Genomic DNA, 25,891 nt, shown 5'->3' on the forward strand with positions numbered 1-25,891 from the left:
TGTATGTTGTCCTTAGCGTAAGTTAGTTTAAGTTACATTAAGTAGTGTGTAAGTCTAGGGACCGATGACCTTAGCAGTTTGGTCCCAAAGAAGCTTACCACAAAATTTTTTTGTTTTGTTTCTAGCTTTCTTAACATACTTTCCGTCCTTTTTAAACCTCCTGCTATTTACCGACTCATCTTCTACATAGGAAGAAAAACATAAAAGTCTGTTATACCATCACTTTTATTTACAAACAATACGAGAAAGTATCTTCGCAAAACGATTTCCTAGAATTTATTAACGATTCGCGCCATACTTATTTGCCTCCATCGCAATAAGATTGCTACTAATTGTGATGGAACAGCTGTCTCCAAAGACGTCACAGTGTTGTTCAACTGCCACCATACTGGTTAGAAAATTAAAAACTTTAAACCGTTTGAATGAAAACTGACGAGGCGGTTAGTGTCATTACGGAAAGTAGCCGATGTGAGGAAAGACGGTAACGAACAAGGAAGCAGTATGTTATAAATTTCAGAATGACAGTTTTTTACATAAAAATTCGTATGCTTCTTCGTATTAAACTCCAAGATTTCAGACATAATACGTACGTTTGTGGGCAAGAAAAAGATCGCAATACGCGGGAAAAGGAAGGTAGTATCTCTCTGATAACGATCTAGGCTGCACGTGATATAATGTAAATATACAGGGCGAGTCACTAACTATTGCCACCTAGAATAACTCCGAAATAATGACAGTAGGTGAAAAGTTGGTGTGACAGATGTTGCATGGGACAACGGGAGACATAATATGACGTCCGTTTTATGTTGCAGGGTGGGGTCGCGTCAGAGATATGAAGGTAAACTTTCTTTTTTCAAATAGTGTGCTGAAGTTTGGTACTTATGTGTTGTTAGCGGCTATCGAGACTAATCCAGTGATGTGTAACACAAAGGTCTTTGAAGGTCAACGAATGTCACTAAGGTGATATGAACGTCTATTTACAGAAGGTGTTCGAAGTGATGACCATTGGTATCGCCGGCCGCTGTGACCGAGCGGTTCTAGGCGCTTCAGTCCGGGACCGCGCTGCTGCTACGGTCGCAGGTTCGAATCCTGCTTCGGGCATGGATGTGTGTGATGCTCTTAGGTTAGTTAGGTTTAAGTAGTTTTAAGTCTAGGGGCTGATGACCTCAGATGTTGTCCCATAGTGTTTAGAGCCATTTGAACCAGTTTTGAACCATTGGTATCAATGCAGTGCAATCATCTTATCATGTATTGAGTGGTATTCCTTATCACTTCGACACTTATAGAAGCACATGCTCTGACAATTCTCTCTCGTATATCGTGCAAATAGTAAATATTCGCCGAATACGGCGTATCCAATTAACGTGCCATTGACACGTAAACGCCGTTCGACGGTTTCGCAATACAACATAACAGGAACAGTAAGACTAGTATCGTCGAATCAAGCGAATGTGGATGAGGTATTCCTTCGTAGAACAAGTCGATATCGTTCTTATTTGCGGAGAATGCCAACGAAATTCAGTGAGAGCTAGAGACTTATACGCTGAAAGATATCCTCAACGTACTCACTCTACACGTCGTTCATTTAAATATGTGTGTGACAAATTGAGACCAAACTGGATCTTTAACGCATCGGAAACATATCCGGCAAAGGAAAGATACTAACGGGGAACAGAAAACTGGTACTCTTGCCACTGTGATTCTAGATCCCTATGTTAGTTCGCGTTAAATCGCAAGGGAACCTGGCATGAGCCAGAGTAGTGTTGCTCGTGTTCTGCATCGCCATAAATATCATCCTTACCATATCAGTCTCCAACAAGAATTAACTGGTACGGATTGTGTGCGTCACATTGAATTCTGCCGATGGGCTCAACTTCAGATTCAGAGGGATGACGAGGCTACATTCACGAGCCATGGAAATGTTATTTTGCATAACATGCATTATTGGGCAACTGAAAATCCATGTTGGCTGCTGCAAGAAGCAAACCAAAAGCCGTGGTCGGTGAATACATGGTGTGGGATTCTGGAGGACAGAATTATGGACCCTAATTTTGTTGAAGGAAATCTTAATGGTAGGAAGTACACCACATTCGTGCAAGAAACATTAGGTCTGTTATTGGAAGAAATACCTTTAGGAACAAGGAACAGAATGTGGTATGAACTGATGGGTGTCTGGCAAATTTTTCGATGATGGCTAGAAATGAGTTAGTGTCAGTTCCAAAATCTTTGGATTGGAAGCGGAGGAGATGTGTCGTGGACGGCTCGTTCGCCAGACTTCACACCTCTGGATTTTTTCTTGTGGGGATTCGTAGAAGACATCGTTTATAAAGACGTTCCAACTACACCTTAAGATATGCGATATCAGAGCATGTCCTTCGATAAGCGCTGACACGATAAAGAATAGCACTCAGTACATGATAAGATTGCAGCACTGCATTGATACCAATGGTCATCACTTCGAACACCTTCTGTAAATGGACGTTCATACCACCTTTGCGACCTTCGTTGACCTTCAAAGACCTTACTACTACACATCACTGGATTCGTCTCGATAGCCGCTATGAGAAGATAAATACCTATCTACGACATGTCATTTAAAAAAAACGAAGCTGTCCTTCATATCTCTGAAGCGACCCCACCTAGCAACAAAAACCAGCGTCATATTATGACCCCCGTTGTCCCTATACAACTTTGTCCCGCAAACTTTTCAGTTCCTATCATACTTTCGGAGTTATTCTTGGTGACAATAGTTAGTGTCTCAACCTGTATATGGCAGAGAAATAGCCTCAGAAGATAACTAAAATCGAGAAAAGAGAGGGAAATTATTACTATATGACTGTGTAAATCGAAGCAATGCAGATACATCTAATGAAATTAATAACAGTCCTTTGCTGTAGTAGGAAGATGAATGAGCACGCATAAGGATATTTTTGTCGATGTTTTGAGGCAGAGTCGCTGGTAAAAATAATTTCCTTTGACAAATACTGACACAGATCTTATACAGACTCTCTCAATTCACAAATAGAGTCAAAATAATATCTTAGACTCTCTGTCTCCAGTAATGAATTCCTCGACGTTATTTGCCTCTATTTTCTTTAACAAAGGATTTTTTAACGTACGTAGACTCTTCCTCCTTTAAGAATGGCTAACTTTTACTATTGAATTGTCCTCAAATTATCTTTTCCTCACATTCCATACGATATTCCGTATGTTCCAAGTTTGATTGTGTCTTAATACTCCTTATGTGCTTAGTTCTACCATTTTTTTTCTTTTGCTGTAAAGAATACAGCATTGGAGAAATGATCGTTACTAATGGCTTATGTACCTATGGAACCAAACCTACAAATTTCGCCAACGCAAGAAAATATTTGCTAGTGTACAATTACAAACACCAACGACAGGGAAGTAGACTACTGGCTTTTTTTTTCAAATGTATGTATGAGGCTACATTACGATTTTTTACAACCGACTTCATCATATTCCAGCTTCAGACATTACAAAAGTATGTCTGGAGCAGCCTGGCCCGCGCAGTGACGTCACAGTCTACGCTTCGTCCTACGGCCTATTGCCCAGCGCGGAGCAGTGCTGTTTCAGCCCGTAGGCCGGGCCGATTTTAAGGGCTGAGAGGGCAACGCCGGCACGCAGCACTCCGGTCACAAACTGGTGGCCTAGCGCGGCACGTTCGGTGACGTCACGGACTCATTTCGTCCGAGACTGCTGAAGCCTAGGTGCGGAGCTGTGCAACGCCCGCCCATGAGATGCACCGCTTTGCAAGACTCTGCTGAAGGGTGCATGAGGAAGATCGGTCAAATGAGGTTTTTTGAGCCCCTCTCTGGTGCACAGACTTGTGAGGCCTTGCTTTGTCATGGAGAAGGAGAAGTTAGTTTGCACTTTTTTGGCAACGAACACAGTGAGGTCGTTTCTCTAATTTTTCTGGGGGGTAGCACAGTTGTGTGCGGCCGACATGCAGGAGATCTGACAGTTTGCGCGCGGCTCTGTAGCTACGATGACAGACGCCTCTCCCAACAACTCACCATGCGTTTGTTCACTGCCAGGTCCCCGTAGACATTCTGTAAGCTCCTATGAATATCTGTCTGTGATGCTCTCGTGTTCCACCAATAGAATTGCAGTGACAGCTCTGTGCTTGGAAAGCAACTCTGTTGCAGACTCCATTTTGAAGGTAACGTATAGCGCCGCCAACTATTGGAACTTCATGAAACTCTAGGGGCTGAAACGGGAATATTCCACTAGATTCCACAACAAATTTCGCATTTTTTAACCAAAATTGGCCGAGAAAAATAATGTGTTGCATTACTTATTAAACGCCCATCGTGTTCATGGTACAGCGTCTAGTCACTGCCTTGATTTGCTGTTTCGTTTCGGCCGTGACGACATCGATCATTTCATCCGTTATAACAAACCAGCGCTCCCTGTTAGTACTGTTCTGCTTAAAATGTTGTAACAATTGCTGGGCAATTCGTATTCTCGTTTTCCTGTGGGCAGTATTAATAAATAAGATATTAAAATTGAGTAAAGCGTTCTCATAATAACTTCTTCAAGTAAAATGAATTGCATTTTTTGTGCCCTATTGTCATAGCAGTTTTGCACATTTTATCTATATTTTCATCTGTGATTCCGGTTTCTGGACGTCCTTCACATGGATCCATCATCAAGTGATATAAATTGTCTTCAGCATTCAGCCATTCATCCCGTAACTGTTCAAACTGATGAAGCAGTCTCGTTATAAATCTTCGATAATATTATATATACCTACGCTGTAAATACACAGTTCTAAAAAAAAATGTAGGCAAGATGCAATACGCCAATTATTTTTGTTTGACTAAAACACATCAGGAATGCTTTAAAATAGTTGTAAGCAGTTTGGCACTTGATTTACGTTAATGCGCTAGACGTGGCAAGATGAATCAAAATTTCTCTGATATCGGTGCCATATCTGTGGAGAACCAAGAACGTTTCACCTGGCTCTTGTAATACAGGAAATATTACTTCATCTGATGAAATACACAGCAATAGTGAAGACAGATGGTAAAGAAGAATATGAAATACGTAACAAATAAGACGATTTTTTTCATAATTAAGATTCTTTATGATCATGCCGTTCTCGGTGACGTAAAATGCATTAGTGTGATCTGGATATCCTGTACCTGCCATTAAATGTAGAGGGTACAGTCATTCCTTGTATCTTTTCCTTGCTTTAATACATTACTTTACACAAGTTCAATTTTCTGAATCACGTTAATGAGAACTGATGATTTGTTAACGGACAGAAGGATCTGAAAATTCTTTATTTTAAGTTTCTTAGGCCGTTTGTAAACGCTCGATAAGAGTGCGGTAGTGTACTTCGGCCTATGTCCTATATGGTAACAGTACAATTCTACGCTCTGTCATACATGCAACTCAGCGAAATCCCTTAGGCTCTTGCCGTTAATAAATCGCAAATATGTTTTTCTGATTCATTCAAAATTGACTGCCATGTATATTACATGCTTCCATTCTGCTTTTTAGCAACATAAATATATCCGGAATTTCATGCCCAACTGCCGTGTGATGAAGTAACAAATTATTCACCACTAAAAATCACATATTACTGAAACTGTTTTTACACTGTTTCTAGATTAATGAAAATACTTGCATTAACTTCCAAGTCATGAGATGTACTTCATTTCATGGCTATAACTCAATCGAACTTACATTGCATCTAATCTTTAAATATTGCAGAGAAGGAGTGATTTATAGAATCAAAATTTTTATGCAAAAATCAACTTCTTTATAGCACTAAATCAAGTGGCGAAGGAAGACATTAAAAATACCTTTGGTAGAACTGACGGGGTTAAAAAATGAAACCTTTGTTAGTAGAATCCACATCGATACCATTCAGGTACGACAAAAGTTATCGAAGATGGTTTTGAGTTGTTATAAAAGCTTAAAACACGCTCCCGATCCTGCTGCAATGTTCAGCGGCACACTTTATGAGCTGTTTTCATTCAAAAGGTGGATTAGAGAGAGATTTTTTTTTCAGAAATCAATATCTCACTGTATGTTGCAGAACAAGGGTGCGATTTTATGGACACCTTTTACCTGTATCGTAGTGTTTATCTCGTCGTGAGGGTTTTTCTGTTTCCAAGAGTTCTCATGTTTCCCTTGTTTAACTTGTGGCTTTAACTTCATGGCCGGAGGCCTTTCCTATCACCTCAGTCGTTAGTTAACCCTTTCAGTCACAAAACCATATTTTTTTCACAAAATAGATCATTATCATCATAGTAATTGGCGATTACAAGACGAAAGTGGCGAAAGATAACGATTAAATTATTTTAAGGAGGCGGTTTGACTTTGGAATGTAATTTTAAAATGTTTCGCATAATTAATCCATGTTATCACAGAAAGCAACGAATACAGGAAAAATATGTCAACAGTAAACAATCCTTTGTTTTCAAGGTATGGTTTTACTTTGGAACCAGTGGAACACACAGTTTTCAACCATCCGTCATTTCGTGAGATATATTTGAAAGCAATTTCGCATTTTTCCTAGACACAGTCTCGTATCTCGAAACTTCCATGAACTTGAAATGCCTAAAACACATTATAGCCTTACAATAACAATTTAATAATTTTTGGATCTTTTTCCTCTTATTTGTACTGTAAAACCACATTTCTTTCGAAATTTCGTGATTCTTGTTGCTGATGGATGAGTTTGCGATTATCAAAATGTATGAGGTAAATTGCCACATCTTTTCATTGGATTGACTTAGAATTTTTTACAGGGTCAAGGGACCCTACACCTTAATATATGAGATAAGTTTCAACTTCATACGTCTGTCACTTCCTAACAAAAATGGTTCCTAACAGTCTGACAGACAGACGAACGACGAAGTAATCCAATAAGGATTCAATTTTACCGGTTGACGTAAGGAACCCTTAAACTTAATGAAATGGTGGTTTCAGACAAAAGCCATTGTTACTCAGAGAGTTAAGCTAAGGGAAGGGATTCGTATGTACCACCTCTCTTTGAAAGATGTAAATTCTGAGCTGTGTGTTATACAGTGAGACCTAAAAGTCGCGCACAAGATAACAAATGTGTCTGCAGATAGGAGATGCATTACAGTCGTTCCATGAGCCACCGAAAGATAGCACCACAGGTATTACCGACAACACTCTACGACGATAACAGCGGGTTCAAGTCACATTGTGTCTGTAGCATTTTTAATTAAAGCGCTTGTTAAAATATCGTTTTCCCAGCAGCAGCTACTTGTAGTTTTCATTGTTGAATAGTCATTCGTATGCGCGTGCTGTAGAGGCATTTCATAGGGAATATCCAGACACTGCAGTGAAAAAAGTCAACAATAACGAGATCAATTTCACTTTTCCTGCAAAGCAGATTAGAAACAAGAGAATCTGGAGGAAATCCATTTCGATGGATGCTAGAGAGGCCCAGGTGATGGACGTGAGGCTACGTTCGCCTTCAAAAAGTTTGAAATTAGCTGTCAAATCTTAGATTTCGTGGGGTAGCGCTCAGAAGCCAATAAAGACGTTACATTTTCGTGCATATCATGATCATAGTGGCTAGGAATTGAAGGTACCGGATAAAGAAAAATATCTTTTCTGATTTGTTGCCATCCACGGAGTCGCAGTACGGACCTCATTTTCTACACTGATGAGGTCCGGTTTCATCGTAGTGGATACGTGAACAGTCAAAATACAAAAATTCGATGAACCGAAAACCCACATGCAGTGGCGGATTTAAATATTTTGCGCTGTGGACTGTTTCCGTACTCTGCTATTCGTTGTTCTGAAGGACGCGTCAGCGGTCTAGTTACGCTCAATCAAAATGTAATATGGTTCCTGAACTGTACCTGGCGTACAGCAGCAGATAAAACAAACTTAAAATTGCACTGTGTTAACACATTTTTCTGTCGAAAGACAACAGAAACAAACACAAGGAAAATAACTTTTCTTTTATGGTCTAAAATTTCAGCAGAACGTGTAGGAGGCAATGGATTTTTGTTATATATTCACTTTTAATATGTTCTTTTACACGAAACCGTTGAAAATGAAAATAAAAAAGTTGTGTTACGATCTACAAAATGAAGCAAACGTGTCATACATTAGAAATTAATACGTTATTTTACAGAGATGCGTTCAAAATTAAAAGTTAACTCTCGTTTTACAGATAAAAAGCACGTTCGGTATTAATACGTGAATCTATAGGAGGCGTAAGAAATGAAAAAGAAATAGATATTTTGGTGCACGAACTAATAACTAAATACAAACGAACAAACACAGAACTGGATTTGCTATTACACAATTTTGCAGACTAGTGTGAAAAAAACATATTTGTTTTAAAATCTAATAGTTAACATGTAAAGCATTAGGGTCTGTGTAGCTAGATGCTGCATAATGAATGTACACAATAGCCGCAGAGTAAGGGCTGAAAATTTTTGTACTGTAGTTACTGCTTTCACCATAGCTCTTTCTAAAGGTATTAGCAAAACTTTTAAGTATTTATCGACAGAACTGAACTACGTTATTTATTAATACTTTTTCATATGAGCGTACTCTCCGATAACGTATATTTCCTCGATTACTATACATTTCAGCAGACGCCAAGAATACGCATCAGTTGTAATATACTACAGTATCAGTATGACTTTACTGTACAGCGCCGAGCGACCTGGGTCATTCATGTACTGATTAGCATTGTCGGGCGCCTTCGCTCACGTCTGCACGTAAACGAGGTTTAGTTCCGCGTTCTGCCATTGGCAATTGTAAAATAAACTGGTAATACATAGCTTGTAAATCCAAAGAATGTGCTCTAAATTGTAATAAAAATCACATTATAATCTTAAATTTTTAAAACTAATGTGAATAAACAAACAAACTCACCAGTCAGCAAAGTTTTGCGTCTGGCTTTGACGGCAGAAAACTCGTTGATCATACCTTCATAATTCAGTTGGGTATCAGCTAGGAGGTCGGCTTCGATGTGAAGAATGGACAAGGCGTTCAATCTCTCCTCAGACAAAGTAGAACGTAGGCACTATTTTAGTCTTCTAAGAACCGAAAACGAGCGTTCTGCTGCACGATTTGTAAGTGCCATACATAGAAATATTCTAAGAGCAATGTCAACATTCGGAAACACGGACTGTAACCTCTCTTTTCGTAAAATGTCCTTCCAGACTCTCATAATCAATACTGTTTCTAGTCTTCTGAGTTGATTCAATTAAGCTGAAGCCTCATTTAGCACAAGTGGTTTTTCAAACGTATTATTGGCAATATGTGCGAGCGTGTTGATAACGCCCTCCCAGTTTTCATACAGACTTACACACGATTCATCTCTTGCTGACCAACGCGTTTTTGATAAACTTTTTACTGTTTTGCTTCCCGGTTTCGTGAAAGAAAGAAGTTTATCCCAGCGCTGGGTAGATGCAGAGAAAAAATTATAAAAGTTTTGCTCTACAATGAAAAATGAATATGCTTCCCGACAACATCTTGCAGCACTAGTGCCGACTAATCTGAAAGAATGTAGTGCACACGGCACATAATGCGCTTTCGGATTTCGTTCTTTACTGCGTGTCTGCAAACCAGTGTAGGTTCCTGACATATTGCTTGCGTTATCATATGACTGGCCTCCATAGTCAGTAATATCAATGAAATTTGTCGACAGGACTTTTCGTACGGCTTCAGCGAAGTTTTCGGACTTGTGTCCCGGGTTTGGTAAAAACAGAAGTAAACGCTCAACAGGTTCACTGTTCACGTTCACATATCTTAATATGAAAGATAATTGATCAATATGTGAAATGTCTGCACTAGAATCTACTATTATAGAGAAATATTCGTCCTGTTTTATTTCACTTTTTATTCGTTCGGAAAGAAGTTCTATTATTTCATCACAGATTGCTGAAGAAAGATAATTTGTATGCCCCTGCCCTGGATTTCCATATCGTTCAATGTTCTCTGCGAGGAAAGGATCAAACTCGGCTGTAAGAACAAGAGACACCATAAATTGTTCATTATGTAATGAATGGAAACTTTCAACTTGTCCACGTAGGGTAAGTCCACGACTTATTAGCTTCTTCACTACTGCAAACTTCCTTTTCAACACGCTGCGCCTGTACATCTACATGGTTATTCTGCAATTCACACTTAAGTGCCTGGCAGAGGGTTCATCGAACCATTTTCATACTACTTCTCTACCATTCCACTCACGAATGGCACCTGCGAAAAAGGAACACCTAAATCTTTCCGTTCGAGCTCTGATTTCTCTTATTTTATTATGATGATCATTCCTCCCTACGTAGGTGGGCGTCAACAAAATATTTTCGCATTCGGAAGAGAAAGTTGATGATTGAAATTTCGTAAATAGATCTCTCAACAAAGAAGACCGCCTTTGTTTCAGTGACTGCCACCCCAACTCGCGTATCATATTAGTGACACTCTCACCCCTATTGCATTTCTTCTGTCTCATCATATGACTCGAAATGGTTATCTATTGTTCCAAGTGACTTTTTTCCTGTTAAGAGTGATAACTCAGAATTTTTGTGTTCAAGTGAATTCTCATGATGAGAAAAATATTAGAAATATTTTTCCAATCTGCAATACCATTAGGAGCAGTAACGGCCTTACCTCCAAACAATTTACATGGTGCGCAAAAAACAGAACCCGTGCTACAGAAGTATACTAGAAAATCATGAGAAGTTGATTCACCATTTAAAACTTTATGTTAAAATACCTTTTTGTTCGAATATCTGGGTTTATCGCCTATTTATCTTCTTGAGCTTGAAATATCACCATTACAATTTCGGTTAATGCCATATTGTAAGAGAGTGTCAATTGTTGATTCATTGACACACCATTCTGCAGGATCATCACTAACGAGGTTGCAATGTCTGACTCGACACTCAGTTTTTCATGAAACTCGAAATCAGGAATAATTTGCTTTTCTTCATTTTTAACTTTTGTTTCGTCTGTATTTGATTCGTTTACAACAGCTGCATTGACATAAATATCATTCGTACTACTTGAAGTCGAACCTGCTATGAAAGAACGACAATGCAGAGTAATTTAATTTCATTGTAGCCTGTTTATCTGTTGTCAGTGAACAGTAGAAGCACACCTGCCGGCCTGCTGTAATTCGTCTCGTAAAAAAAACGGGACAGTCTCTCTTTTAGCTTCTATTTCCCGCGTCGCCGGAATTTTAGTTGTTGTGAATATGTTCTGTATGTTCTTGACACTGTCTTTCTCATTTAAAAAGCAAATAATTTTTGCAATTTCTTGCAGTGAGGTGTGCTGGATCGGCTCTTATCCCACTTCTTCTTATAACATTTTAGCGGCTTCTGTGTCCAGTGAAGACAGACTACAAAGTTTAAGTAGTCTTGTTGGCAGTTATGTGGTGTGTTGTAGTTTGTGTGAACACTGCTGTTATGTCTACACGCAAATGCACCTTTTGTTGCAACATAAAATAAAATAACCTTCCCTCGAAGAAAAAAAAGCTTAGTTAAGAAGTTAAATATAAAATTTGCAATGCCACGTACTATTCGACTGCACTGAGTGGGAACTCTGATATCGTGCAGGCCACAGCACGATAAATGAGACAAACGGAAGTTGGTTTCTTCTTCTTTTTTCGCCAAAAAAAGTAATTAAGTAAATAAATAAAATTTTTAAACTGTTGTGAAGTTTATTTCTCACATTATTAGATATTCTCCTTATGTTATTTTCGTGTAAACATGTGTTTAAAAATGTAAAACATTCCCAGTATCAAAAAGTTTTGTTAAATGGGTAACATTAAATTAAAGCTCAGATATTTATGACCACAGAGTTTTCACATTAATTACAGTAATGGAGGGTTGACTGGATACTTCCCCGTAATTTCTACAAGAAATTTAAGTAGAGTCGGGTTTCACATATTGGGGCCCACACTTGTTATAGTATTTAAGAAACTGTTGAATAGTTTATCACAGCTTTTCAGGGGTCTATGTATTTTCACGGGAAAAATATGGTAGGATTAAGTATAAACCGACAACATTCTCGGAATAATACCGTTTCAAACATTGTGTAGTATATTGCCGTCTGACAACTTACTTCAAAATATTTTGGACAGTCATGAACATGATACTAAACAGAAACCCAATGTTAAATTTCCATTCAGTCACCAAGTAAACTATGTATATTTCCAAGCTTGTATTGTCGAATTTCGTACTTAAGGCTTATTTAAACTAGCAAGTTGTTTAACAGTATTAAAAAATTTTGTCGTATGTAAGCGCAGTTGTTTTAAAACATCCCGGGAACCACACTCAGGTTGGCGTCTATACCAGACCAGTGATCGTAATTCTACCGGACATCTTGCAGCGGTATTGTTCGTACACTCCATTCAAGCCCTTTGGGATGGATATAAAAGAATTCATTACACGGACGATGGTAGTTTGTGGTAGCATAAGGAGAAGGTACGTGAAAAAATTCGCGCACTCGATACACATTTGGATCTGAGAATGCATGTGAACAGTGTTTTATTTTACTAGTCACACTTCGTTAGTCCTCTCTTTACTTTCCCATGAAAACTGATGAATGACAGAGTGATTGTTTTGGTTGTAGAAAAGATATAACTAACCAGAGGTGAGTAGAGGGTGGTGGAAGGGAAATCTGTGGACAAGATTGAGCAAAGAGGTTTGCAGAGGGTTTTAGAACGTATCGACTGTTTAGAGGGCTTCAGGAAGCTCCGCCAGTAGGAGACTTCTTCCCCGCAGTGGTGCAACTTGGAAGACGTTGGTCCCTGGGTGCAACATTTTACGCACTGTACAGTTGTAGGGCACAATGTGCAGATGTTTCCACATCGGGTGTAATGGTAGGAGACTTAGATCAAAATGTACTATATTATCTTGGATCACGCTCGAAACGTGTTAGTTAAAGTCAACGGGGAGAGAGAGAGAGAGAGAGAGAGAGAGAGAGAGAGAGAGAGAGAGAAATACTTGTGTTTTTCTTTTTTCATTTAGGTGACTGTAATAGTGTAGCCACGACAGTTAGTGTGATGCTGGCTCCCAGCGAGGCAACGTTTATGTTTGGAAACCAATAATTAAACGTCTTCAGTCAAGCGAGCGGATAAAATGATTCTGTTATATGTACCGCTTCAAAAATTTTATTTGGTTTTAATGATCCTTTCTTTGTGTGACAGTGATGAGTGCACTTTGAGCTTAATGTATAAAGGAGCCTTAGGCTACAAAATTTAGAAGTTTTATGGTCTGTCACCAAGCGCTAATAACTGTTTCGTATATGTTTGAAGATTAATCAGAGTAGTTTAAAGGGATCAGTTTCACCATTTGATGGGTTTTCTTCGTGACTCCGATATGAATAACCGTTTGGAACCCTGTTGGTAATGGAGACCGACCTTGAGAAATCGCCTTATGTGTTGGTTGGTTTGGGGGTTGAGGGGACCAGACTGCTACGGTCATCGGTCCCGCCTTATGTGTGTAAGAGTATTTGTTGGAATTGGAACTCTTATTGGATCGGCTGTAGACAGACTTGTGATAATTTTACATTATCGTTTTGTGAATCTGTATTTTTTTTTTTTTACTTGCTTTGGAATCATGGCTTTCACGCAAACTTTGGGAGCCAGTTCTCGCTGAACCATAGTCACTAGTGTGTATTGTTTATTAATGTTCAGTCACTCCTAAAATAACAGCAGCCAAGTGAGTGTATTTTTATTGATTAATGATGATTAGTTACCTTGTTTTCTTTGTGGGTGGCGGTACCAAATGGTCTGCCACGTGTGGGTACGTATACTTTGTGCACTGTACAGGGATTCAGGATGCAGTAATAGTTCAGCGAATATCAGAATCATTACAGCTTGGCTATGCAATCATTACTATGTGGTGAATTGCGCCTGAATTTTGAGTAATTGAATTTCTTAAGTTTCAAGATTGTGATGGTAGCTCATTTCAATTACCTATATTTAGCATAAATTATGAGTGTGATTGTAGAGCACATTCGTGTTTGAATAATTTCTATTAAGTGATTACTAAGCTTATATTTCATTCAGTTCCTTGCTAATGTAATCAAGAGTAGTTTTCGATTGACTGATGCCTTCCTTAACCCCTCAAGAAGAACGATAGCTCTCGAGTGCCGCTACTTTGTTATGAGATCTCATAGTCAGAACCGTACTCTGCGGATCGATACTTAGTCTTTCAACTGCAGCGATATTCAGCTTGCAGTGGTTAACATAGAGAGTGTGTAGCAAGCCAGTGAGAACTGTGTGTTGCGAGATGAGAAAGTTTGCGTTATATGAAACCCTCCTGCTACCTAATAGTATTACATCTTATATTAGCCGTAGGAGACCAATACCAATCCCAACTGGTAATTATTATATCTATCCTTGCAGATATAACAATCCCAATGAGAAGGGGAGATGAAATTATAATATTACTGTCAACTTGAGAAATGTATTCTGTACAACAACATCCCCGTGTTGCTCTTGATATGAAGGAAACCTTCATTTCTTCCCAAACAAAGTAAATTCCCAATAGCAGGTTTATCTGATTCAAGTGGGTAATCAAACACCTGAAGGAAATTAATTTCAGAATGATAAAGAATCATAAGTTGAGGAAAAAATGTTCATGAGCAAAAGCAAATCTCTGACCCCCCCCCCCCCTAACTGAATGTGTTGGCTGATGACATTGTCGGGGGGTGTTATCCGTTGTACATTATTTAAATTAATCCCAGTGAGGAAAGTTGATTAATATTAATTATTTAATTAATTGGGGCATAACTTAAAAGATAACCCATTTTCACTAGCCTCAGCAAGCAGTAAGAGGTAGCTTCAAGCTATACCATCAAAACTATTAATAAATAAGACAGCCAAGCACCAATAGCAGGTACGAATAACTCTGAGACTCGATAATAGCAAATGATAACATCAGACAAGTAGTAGTGAATTTGCAACTATATACGGATTAAAACAATTTTACTACAGGATTTCTTCGTCTTTGTACTCCTGATATCTCTCTAGGGCTGGGGTGAATGTGGACAGAATTATTTCGAAGTTCATTATAGTTTATGAAAGAAGTCGAATGAAATGAATTTTTTTTGACACAGTGCGAAATTTGAAGAATGTTACATTACCATTCACGGCTACAACAAAGTGATAACTTGTTTGTTTTGTTGCAGGCATGCGTTTCGGGTTGATGCAGGTGAAGACGGCAATAGTACATCTGCTGTCGAAATTTGATATTCTGCCCGTCGGAGACATGCAGTCGAAGCTACGCATGGCTCCAAACACTGTAGTGCTGACACCAATCGGCGGAATCCACCTGAGGTTGGAGCGGCGGCAAGTGACTGCGTGCTGAAGATATCCAGCTGCTGTGAGCAGCTCTGCAGGAACGACTCCACACCCATTGTTTACATGAAAAACGGATCCAGTATCAGCTCTTTCCTGTAATGTAATATAAACGCCATTTTATTAATTAGACTGTGGTGTTTCAGATAGTGGATAGTCACACGTTTCCTACTGATACTGTTGGTCTCACAACAGATGTCATCGCTTTTCCTGTGTTGTGCAGAGTGTTCATTAACACTGATATCACTCTAAAGTTGGATATTTATTTATCTATAGAAAGTTTGTCTAGCAATGCCAATCGCTTACTTACCTTGTTCCTTCTGCATGTCAGGGAGCAGCGTTTACATACCTGCTGTCTCTTCAGTCTGCTGTTTGGAACATAAACATGTTCGGTTTGTTTCCTGTTGTGTAACAGTGTAAGCATTAACACTGCCTGTGTTGTAGCCTTGACCACGTTGTGCTTCTACAGCTGATTAATATGAACGTCAAGAATAACAGCACAGCTGTCATTTAATAAACCACTGGTGGTTTCAGTCTATACGAACATGCCTAACGAACCTGCCGTTCAACAGGATACAGATCTGGTTAAAATATACGAAAATATGCACACAATGCATTACATGTAACTGTCACAGCAAAATATTTACCAATAGTCTTCATAAATAGTACTCAGAAAGTGACAGAAAAATGCCAGTGTCATGATTTAAATAGCTTTATCGCCAAGTAAAGCTTTGAAAGGCACACATAGGAAGGCAAGTACGATATTTCACTTCGTTAATTGTACTTGGTACAAGACCAGCCAGCAGCAGAGTCCATGCAGGATATGGTGGTCAATGCGCAGTGAGAAATTTTCATCCAAGGTTCTGGGCAATTTCATTCATTTGTTGGAACGGGAGGCCGACACTGCCTGCTTTCGGCCGGACTGGTACACGCTGCGATTACAGAGTCGAGGCTCACTACGACATGCCCATCATATCGTTAATGGCCACAGTCATTCTGATATTTGCATTTAAGTCAGACACTGAGTGAAATTCGGAGGAGTTTGCAATGAAAAATAGAAGTCGGTATGATTCTGCGTTTGGTGCATAATATTACACAAAATGGTGCTGCGTGCTTCCTTGAGCTAGCATATTGAATTTTTCTATAGACTTGGGTGGAGATCTCTTTCTGTCACCAACCTCAAAAATAAAAAAATAAAAAAAAAATTTGCCAATGATAAAGTCAGAAAGAAATATCCAGAACAATCCAGATACTTCATAAACTGTTTGAGATACGGAAGTGAGATTTGGGCAAATGATTGCATGCAGACAAGAGAGTTTGTTGGGGTTGTTTGGGTAGGAGACCAAACAGTGAGGTCATCGGTCTCATCAGATTAGGGAAGGAAGTCGGCCGTGCCCTTTCAAAGCAACCATCCCGGCCTGGAGCGATTTAGGGAAATCACGGAAAGCCTAAATCAGGATGGGGATTGAATCGTCGTCCTCCCGAATGCGAGTCCAGTGTGCTAACCACTGCGCCACCTAGCTCGATGACAAAAGAGTATTTTGCCACATGGTTACTATTCAAAATTTGACTATCTACCATGTTATTCCAGACTTTTTGTATAAAAGAATGTAATTTTGAAGGGTCATCGATAGCTTGTGGAACGAAAAATGCTGTGGGTTTTGGAGCTGTATAACTGAAGACATTAAACGTTTATTTTTGACCTGAGGATGTGCTTTCTCATAACCTATTGACCTCACTTTTCCTCCATTCCCCCCTACGTAAAAAATTTAGTAAACAATTATTTTAGAACTCTCTCGTAATTGCGTCTGCACAACATGTTAGTTGGGTGACATAGAGTAAACTCTGCTGTGTTTTGGTAAAAGAAGCAAACTTTAACATGGTAACAAGAAAAATGGAGGTTTTACTCAAAATTTGCCACTAATGACGCTTGGGCCTGAAGAATGAGAGCACAGGCTTCGGTTTAGAGGGGCACTCGCGAGGTAGCGGTGTGGTCTAGGGCGCCTTGCCACGGTTCGCCCGGCTCCCACCATCGGAGGATCGACTCTCCCTTGGGTATGTGTGTGGTATTTGTACATAAAACACTTTACAAAACTTAGTCACATACGAAAATAAAACTTGCTAAGTACACTCTTTACTTTGCATTGATGACACATGTACGATGACTTAATTCCATAGACGGCGCGCAAAGAAGACTTTAAATGTGTGGCCTACCGCCGACGCACCGTATTGGCAGCCATTGTAACTGGGGACGGTAATCTGACTTTGCCCAAAACTCGACTGTTATTGTCCGCCCGAGATATTTCGCTCGGCGCGCGTTGTTGGCACACTGAAGGTGCACGAACTGCTTCGCTTGCGTTACATAACGTTAAAGTTATTGATGAATGTACTGGTAATTAAAAGAAGAGATAGAACGAGGTAGAGGCAAACTTTCATTTATTAACATTTGTTTGAAAAAAAAGATAGAGACAGAGGGAAGCACACACCACGAAGGAATTATATGAATGGGGCAGAAATTGGTAGGTGTGATATACACGTAGAGACAAACAATCGAACCTGGGCCCTTAAGATTGACAGTCTGTCGCGCTGACCACTCAGCTACAGGGGGCGGGCAGCTATGAGGTGTAATAAAGATTCTATTTCCAAACGTTCCTCAGACGCCTGATTTTTCTTACACACCGAGGCGGCTGGGGGAAGTGGTTCACTGGCCTATTTGCACTATCGACGAAAACGAAAACAGATGAATTTGTAGTATGCATGGCTCTGCACACAATGCCCAGCTTATGACTCCACTGCGTAGACGCATTCCTTCAGACTGTCGCCCCAGCCCAGGCTTCTGCTGGTGCCATGGCAGGTGGAGTGGCATTGTTCTGCTGGAGTCCTGATGACGGGCTGCCCTGTCTGCCCTGTGTGGCTGCGGGCCTGTCTGGCAAGATTTACAAAGGGATGGGCTCACCACCAATTGCTTTCAACTCCCAACATGCCATTTCTATGGGCTAGGAATCATAAAAACACCTCATGCTTTTAGCGCCCTACCAGGCTCCATCGATTTTTGCTCCAGCTGTTAACTTTCTGGAGTCTCGCCCAAGGTGCGTCAGGTTGTAATGTAATCTTTAATAATTTTCCGTGTGTGAAAAAAAGGTGAGAGATTAACTTGTTCTCTCTCACTGCCTCCTACCTGTCGTTGATTTCTGCATGGGTAATGTCTAACTTCAATATTGCTTAGTGTGACACGAACTAGAGGATATCACTGAAAATAGTACTTCACTGCGACTGAGGTATCTCGAAAATTCCCAAGGAGGCGACATTAACGAACAGTGTAAAATCGTGAAACAAAGTGTTTATTTCAAAAGCAAAAGTGTGTCCAAAACAGAACAATGATTTCCAGCAAGAAGTCAAATATCTTATATCCCATATCGACCACATTTACATAAGACGTAGTAAACTGCGAAAAGCTCTCAGCTATATTCTCTGCTATTATACGTGGAAGCTGGGAGTGCATACAGACATTGGACTAAGACTGTATCATACCTTAGAACGTCCACACATGGATTATGTTGATCTTTTTTTGGAGTCATTTCCAAAGACGATTGTACAAGGAACATGAGGTACGCCTGTGGGCGCTCTTTTAGACGAAGCAAATTAGTTCCCCATGAGTAAGAAGGTTTTACTAAAACTGTGGGAGTACGCACTGAGTGACCCAACCATCCAAAAACATACGACATAATGAATGTAATTTTAAAAATAATAATTTGGTATCAGGAATTTACCACATGCTGGGTAGAAGTACAATGTGGTATTCCTGGCAAAGAAACGGTAGACAATCTAGCGAAAACGGCACCAGTACTGCCAACTGAATAAATAGATTCTAACTACTGAAGGCTCTAGCTACTGATAGGCACGTGGTTACCAAAGGAAAGATTTTACCTTAATGAAGTGACTACCAGTTCAAAAAAAAGTGTAATCATCAGTAGTAAATCTCAATAACGGATATACATTCAGGCCGTCCGCTCGCGCTAACACTACAAGCATCCAACAATGCTAATTATTAACCTCTAACCTTCATTACTGCTGACAACTTACATACAACTTCCATCACCGCTGGCTGTTCACCTCCGACTGCTAATCCGACCAGCCACAGAGTCTCTTACAGAGGTGGCACAGCGGTGTCAGAGTTATTAATGTAAAGTGCTACATAGCGCTGCCAACATACAAACACATAAACAGCCTACTTACAACTTTGAGGAGCCACATCTTCAGCTACGGTTGTTACAGGAAACATCTACACAGTACTCGTCTAGTCACGTTCCCTTTGTGCGGCTGCGATAAAGAAAAATGGTTCAAATGGCTCTGAGCACTATGGGACTTAACTGCTGTGGTCATCAGTCCCATAGAACTTAGAACTACTTAAACCTAACTAACCTAACGACATCACAGACATCCATGCCCGAGGCAGGATTCGAACCTGCGACCGTAGCGGCCGCGCGGTTCCAAACTGTAGCGCCTAGAACCGATCGGCCACTCCTGTCGGCATGATAAAGAAGAAGCTGCTTGAACGGATACAGTGCTATACAACACACCTACTACAATGACTGGTCACCAAAGGTTTCTGTTTGCCGAGATGTGTCACCGAACTCCTGCGCTTGAAAGACCTGCTAATGTCGTTGTCGTTCAGGTCTTCAGTCCAGAGGCTGGTTTGATGCAGCTCTCGATTCTACTCTATCCTGTGCAAGCTTCTTCAAGTACCTACTGCAACCGACATCCTTATGAAAATGCTTAAGGTATTCATCTCTTGATCTCCCTCTACAATTTTTGCCCTCAACGCTCCCCTACAATGCTAAATTGGAGTTCCCTTGATGCCTCAGGAGATGTCCTACCAACCGATCCCTTCTTCTAATCAAGATGTGCAACAAATTCCTCTTCTCCCCATTTATATTCAATACATCCTCATTAGTTACGGCATTTACCCATTTAATCTTCAGCATTCTTCTGTAGCACCACATTTCGAAAGCTTCTATTCTCTTCTTGTCTAAACTATTTATCGTCCATGTTTCACTTCAATACATGGCTACACTCCATACAAATACTTTCAGAAACGACTTCCTGGCACCTAAATCTACACTCGATATTAAAAAACTTCTCTTCTTCAGGGACGCTTTCCTTGCAATTGCCAGTCTACATTTTATATCCTCTCTACTTCGACGATAATCAGTTATTTTGCTCCCCCAAATAGTAAAACTCGTTTACTACTTCATTAACTATTTATTTACCTAATTCAATCAGCATCACCTGATTTAATTCGACAACATTCCAATATCGTCGTTTTGCTTTTGTTGATGTTCATCTTATATCCTTCATTCAAGACACTGTCCATTCCGTTTAGCTGCTCTTCCAGGTCCTTTGCTGTCTCTGACAGAATTACAATGTCATCGGCAAACCTCAAAGTTTTTATTTCTTCTCCATGGATTTTAATTCTTACTCCAAATGTTTCTTTTGTTTCCTTTACTGCTTGTCAATATATAGATTGAATAACATCAGGGATAGGTTACAACCTTGTCTCACTTCGTTCCCAACCACTGCTTCCCTTTCATGCCCCATGACTCTTATAACCGCAATATGGTTTCTGTACAAATTGTAAATAGCCTTTCGGAAAAGGTTCCTGGAACTGAAGTAATGGAAATAGGGGCGAAAGCAGTCCCAAGAAAAACAAAAACAAAACCCATGGTAATAGAAAGTATAGTAATGGTAAGAATCTCTACAAGCAAAAATCTGATTACTTCTGTAATAATAGTAATTACCAGGAAACCAATGACTACCAGCATCCGAATGGTAATCAGAGGCAATATACTAATGAAAATACCAACAATAATAATAATTCTAATCGTAAAAGACGAAATGAAAATAAATCGGACAGTCCATACAAGGAAAAACCAAAAAACATGCTTGGTGACAATGAATATTGGAGACAACCAGGGCCAAGTCATTGGCAGCCGCAACAAAATTTTGTGAATCTGGGTCAGCCAGTAAATAATGTACAGGCCATACCTATGTCGAATAACCAGTACCCACAATGGCGGGACCCGAGTAGACCATCTCCGACTGCAGAATCCCAAATTGCGAAAATAGAGGAGGTATTCTCGGACCTGAAACAAAATATACCAAAGGCAACAAACTAGTCTCGCTCCCTGTAGGCCTTCGCCAGGAAGACTAAGAATGACGGCAATAGGTTTATGCAAGAGAATGTTAATATAATTCTTTATCAGGATGGTAAAATTGAAGATGAACTCTATCGAGAATCTACCGTCGCTGAGAGGGAAGAAAAAGAAAGTATTCTGGCAAGTGTCAAGGGAACCATCAAAGGTGTAGCAACCATTATCCTCCTCGACATAGGTGCGAGTGTATCGGTGATGAACGCACAATTTTTTAAGAAGGTAACGCAAATAAAAAGACTGCCGATTTCCTGTTACAAATTGCAAAGTTATAGGAGTTCTGGGAAAGAAGGCTCAAATTACAAAGTACCAGACATAGGTCGAATTTTCCTTTGGAAATGATAGCGTTATATGCACGTTCTTATTAATGGGAAACGTATAAATACTGGTGTTACTGGGCCTTGAGTTTTTACGGGACAGAGAGGCTGTAATAGATCTCGCCTGTGAAACATGTGCACTTAAGTACCGACAGTTAGAAATAACGTTGAAGCTAAACCGAGAGTTCGGGGCGAGCCTTCCGCTGACAAGAGAATCAGATGTGTCTGTCGTCAGACAAAAATTGTTGGTGTTAGAATATGACCACCCACAAAAGTCTCATATTAAACGAAACAATGATGCACGGAATATCATGTGAGACATTGGTGCAACAGTAGAGGAGAAGGTGACAGAGGCATTTTCGCACTGACGCTTCACGGGCTGGACATTTAATAAAATTGTTGTCCAGATACCATGAAGTATTTATAGATCATCCAGGTATCATAAAGGATTATGTTTATAATTTGAAAGTCTGTCCCCATAAGACCTATTGCAGAGCTTCATACTCGGTCCCCTGGACAAAGGAAATGGCAAGTATTGTACAAAGGATCATTTAAAATAATCTCAATCCCACATGACAGATGTTATGTACTAGAAGCTGTCAGTACAGGGAACCTAAAAGGACTGCATTCTCGTAGAGACTTGGAAATATTTGCAGTAGGCCCACTTTTATGCCCATGAAAAGAAAATAATATGTCCAGTGCATATGCACAATTGCACAAATGTAAAAATGTAAATGGAAGTTACAGTGAAAATATTATCATAAATGATTTCATATATTTATATGAACTAGTCTGTAAGCTCACATGCCAGTAGTTACACTGTAGTATTAATGAATTATATATCCCAAAAGGGGATAATGATTTTACGATAAGCATTTCAATTATTCTGAAAAGGTCATTTACTCAATACATGTTACTGCCAATCCTATATCAGTAAACATAATTTTTTTGTCTTTTCTATGTAGGATAAAGAAATTCCCTATATAAATATGTATATGGATAGATTGTTTATTCACGTACGAGGGTAAATGAGTTATGAATGTTTCTATGAACTTCATCTATGTAAACGCACTCACGTAATGAATGTTAGTTGTGTGTGATGAGTTGTATGTCCGTCTGTATCCGCATTCACTATGTGTGGAACGTTTTCCCGTTGTGTACCTTTTTGGGTACATTTTTCTTTACACGGTTATCTTTGCCATTTGCTCTTAAGAGCTTTTTCTTGTTGGGTGAACCGAACATGGACATCTGTCCCATAATCTGGTAATGATCCTAAAAATTTATGACAGAAATAATATGTATGTCATCAACTATGGAAATGTACTGGTATCTACACAGTTAAGTGATGATCCTATGGTCAGAACAATGTGAAAGATTCTAGCAGTCATCTTGTCTCATATCTTTTTGACAATGTATGATATTTGTTATCATGTTATTACAATATGGAACAATGTGAACATGGACAATAAATATTCATTATTTTGTAAAATGCCATTTATATAGATTGTCTGTTGTGTGATTTATTAAACACTAGCAGCAATCAGGTCAATGAAGCGTGTCTCACAAGAACTATGGAAGTCTGGTGGACGTGTGAAAAACTGCATTATATTTTAAGAAAAGTGATGAACAACGATCATAACTGTGATTATAGAAAATATGGACGCTCATAGACTGTTAATGTTAGCAGCAATGGCATGGACGTTGAAAAACTGTTAGCAGTATTAAAATCTGTGTAAAACTGTAGACCTCAAATAAAGGTTTTAAGAGTCATCTTCGCGTGCCAAATGTTATGCGACAACTGTACAGCCATCCGCGCGGCAACAATATAATGCAACGCTGGCTACGCAGCGCCTTCCGGAAATGTTTGCTTACCGCAGGAGATGGTCAGCAGAATGTAAAACGACGCAGTGTCGTATATGTGCTAGTTAATGAAAGTTGACTATGAATCACCACATTCAAATGAATAGTGTCAAGATGCAGGACATTGTCCAAAAACAAACTGTATAAATCCGTGTGTGAATGAAAGTGAATTTGAGACTAAAACTTCTTCCGCAGGATAAATATAACAATTACCTTGTTACTGATACCCCGTTTTCAACATTTCATGTACCCATCTTGTACGAGAGGGACGTGGAAAGAGAGAAGCAGGATCTGCTGTAGCAATACTTCCAGACAACAACAGATCCAGACCAGGGTGCATCTGACGGCAGCGACGGCAGCCGACGCTCCACCCACGCGGTCGGGGCCGTTCCAGCAGTGGTCTCCACCTGCCTGCGATCCAGCAGCTCGACGCGGGGGCGAGTACGCGACGTCGCCGGGGAATCGTTGTATGAAATTTGTTAATTGAATTACAGGAAATTTTAATTTTCGTGTTAAACCTCCGTAAAAGACTCTCTTGACCTATGATGCGATTAAACAGAAATATAAATTCGCGTGTTCAAAATACACTCCTGGAAATTGAAATAAGAACACCGTGAATTCATTGTCCCAGGAAGGGGAAACTTTATTGACACATTCCTGGGGTCAGATACATCACATGATCACACTGACAGAACCACAGGCACATAGACACAGGCAACAGAGCATGCACAATGTCGGCACTAGTACAGTGTATATCCACCTTTCGCAGCAATGCAGGCTGCTATTCTCCCATGGAGACGATCGTAGAGATGCTGGATGTAGTCCAGTGGAACGGCTTGCCATGCCATTTCCACCTGGCGCCTCAGTTGGACCAGCGTTCGTGCTGGACGTGCAGACCGCGTGAGACGACGCTTCATCCAGTCCCAAACATGCTCAAGGGGGGACAGATCCGGAGATCTTGCTGGCCAGGGTAGTTGACTTACACCTTCTAGAGCACGTTGGGTGGCACGGGATACATGCGGACGTGCATTGTCCTGTTGGAACAGCAAGTTCCCTTGCCGGTCTAGGAATGGTAGAACGATGGGTTCGATGACGGTTTGGATGTACCGTGCACTATTCAGTGTCCCCTCGACGATCACCAGTGGTGTACGGCCAGTGTAGGAGATCGCTCCCCACACCATGATGCCGGGTGTTGGCCCTGTGTGCCTCGGTCGTATGCAGTCCTGATTGTGGCGCTCACCTGCACGGCGCCAAACACGCATACGACCATCATTGGCACCAAGGCAGAAGCGACTCTCATCGCTGAAGACGACACGTCTCCATTCGTCCCTCCATTCACGCCTGTCGCGACACCACTGGAGGCGGGCTGCACGATGTTGGGGCGTGAGCGGAAGACGGCCTAACGGTGTGCGGGACCGTAGCCCAGCTTCATGGAGACGGTTGCGAATGGTTCTCGCCGATACCCCAGGAGCAACAGTGTCCCTAATTTGCTGGGAAGTGGCGGTGCGGTCCCCTACGGCACTGCGTAGGATCCTACGGTCTTGGCGTGCATCCGTGCGTCGCTGCGGCCCGGTCCCAGGTCGACGGGCACGTTTACCTTCCGCCGACCACTGGCGACAACATCGATGTACTGTGGAGACCTCACGCCCCACGTGTTGAGCAATTCGGTGGTACGTCCACCCGGCCTCCCGCATGCCCACTATACGCCCTCGCTCAAAGTCCGTCAACTGCACATACGGTTCACGTCCACGCTGTCGCGGCATGCTACCAGTGTTAAAGACTGCGATGGAGCTCCGTATGCCACGGCAAACTGGCTGACACTGACGGCGGCGGTGCACAAATGCTGCGCAGCTAGCGCCATTCGACGGCCAACACCGCGGTTCCTGGTGTGTCCGCTGTGCCGTGCGTGTGATCATTGCTTGTACAGCCCTCTCGCAGTGTCCGGAGCAAGTATGGTGGGTTTGACACACCGGTGTCAATGTGTTCTTTTTTCCATTTCCAGGAGTGTATTATATTCATGTCAAGGCTGGCAAATAAGAGTAGGCAACTGTATTTTCATGAAGCCCCTTGGATTGTTTTATTCCCGGTTTTCCGGATCCAGTGAACACAAATGGGGGCGGGGGGTGGGGGGTAAGTTAGTCCGGGAAGTCTGCGCCGCATTTTCCAAG

At 40.7% G+C, this 25,891-nt stretch overlaps 1 protein-coding gene across 1 annotated transcript in view; it reads left to right on the forward strand.

The window, feature by feature from the left end:
* LOC126263349 (cytochrome P450 6k1-like) overlaps positions 1 to 25,891 on the forward strand; it is a 110,185-nt gene that overhangs the window by 18,980 nt on the left and 65,314 nt on the right. The window contains exons 4-5 of the mRNA XM_049960438.1: positions 15,169 to 15,332; positions 21,601 to 21,768. Coding sequence (XP_049816395.1) covers positions 15,169 to 15,332; positions 21,601 to 21,768 — 332 coding nt within the window. The remainder of the gene's footprint in view (positions 1 to 15,168; positions 15,333 to 21,600; positions 21,769 to 25,891) is intronic.

The sequence above is a fragment of the Schistocerca nitens genome, chromosome 6, assembly GCF_023898315.1.
Source record: "Schistocerca nitens isolate TAMUIC-IGC-003100 chromosome 6, iqSchNite1.1, whole genome shotgun sequence".
NCBI lineage: Eukaryota > Metazoa > Arthropoda > Insecta > Orthoptera > Acrididae > Schistocerca > Schistocerca nitens.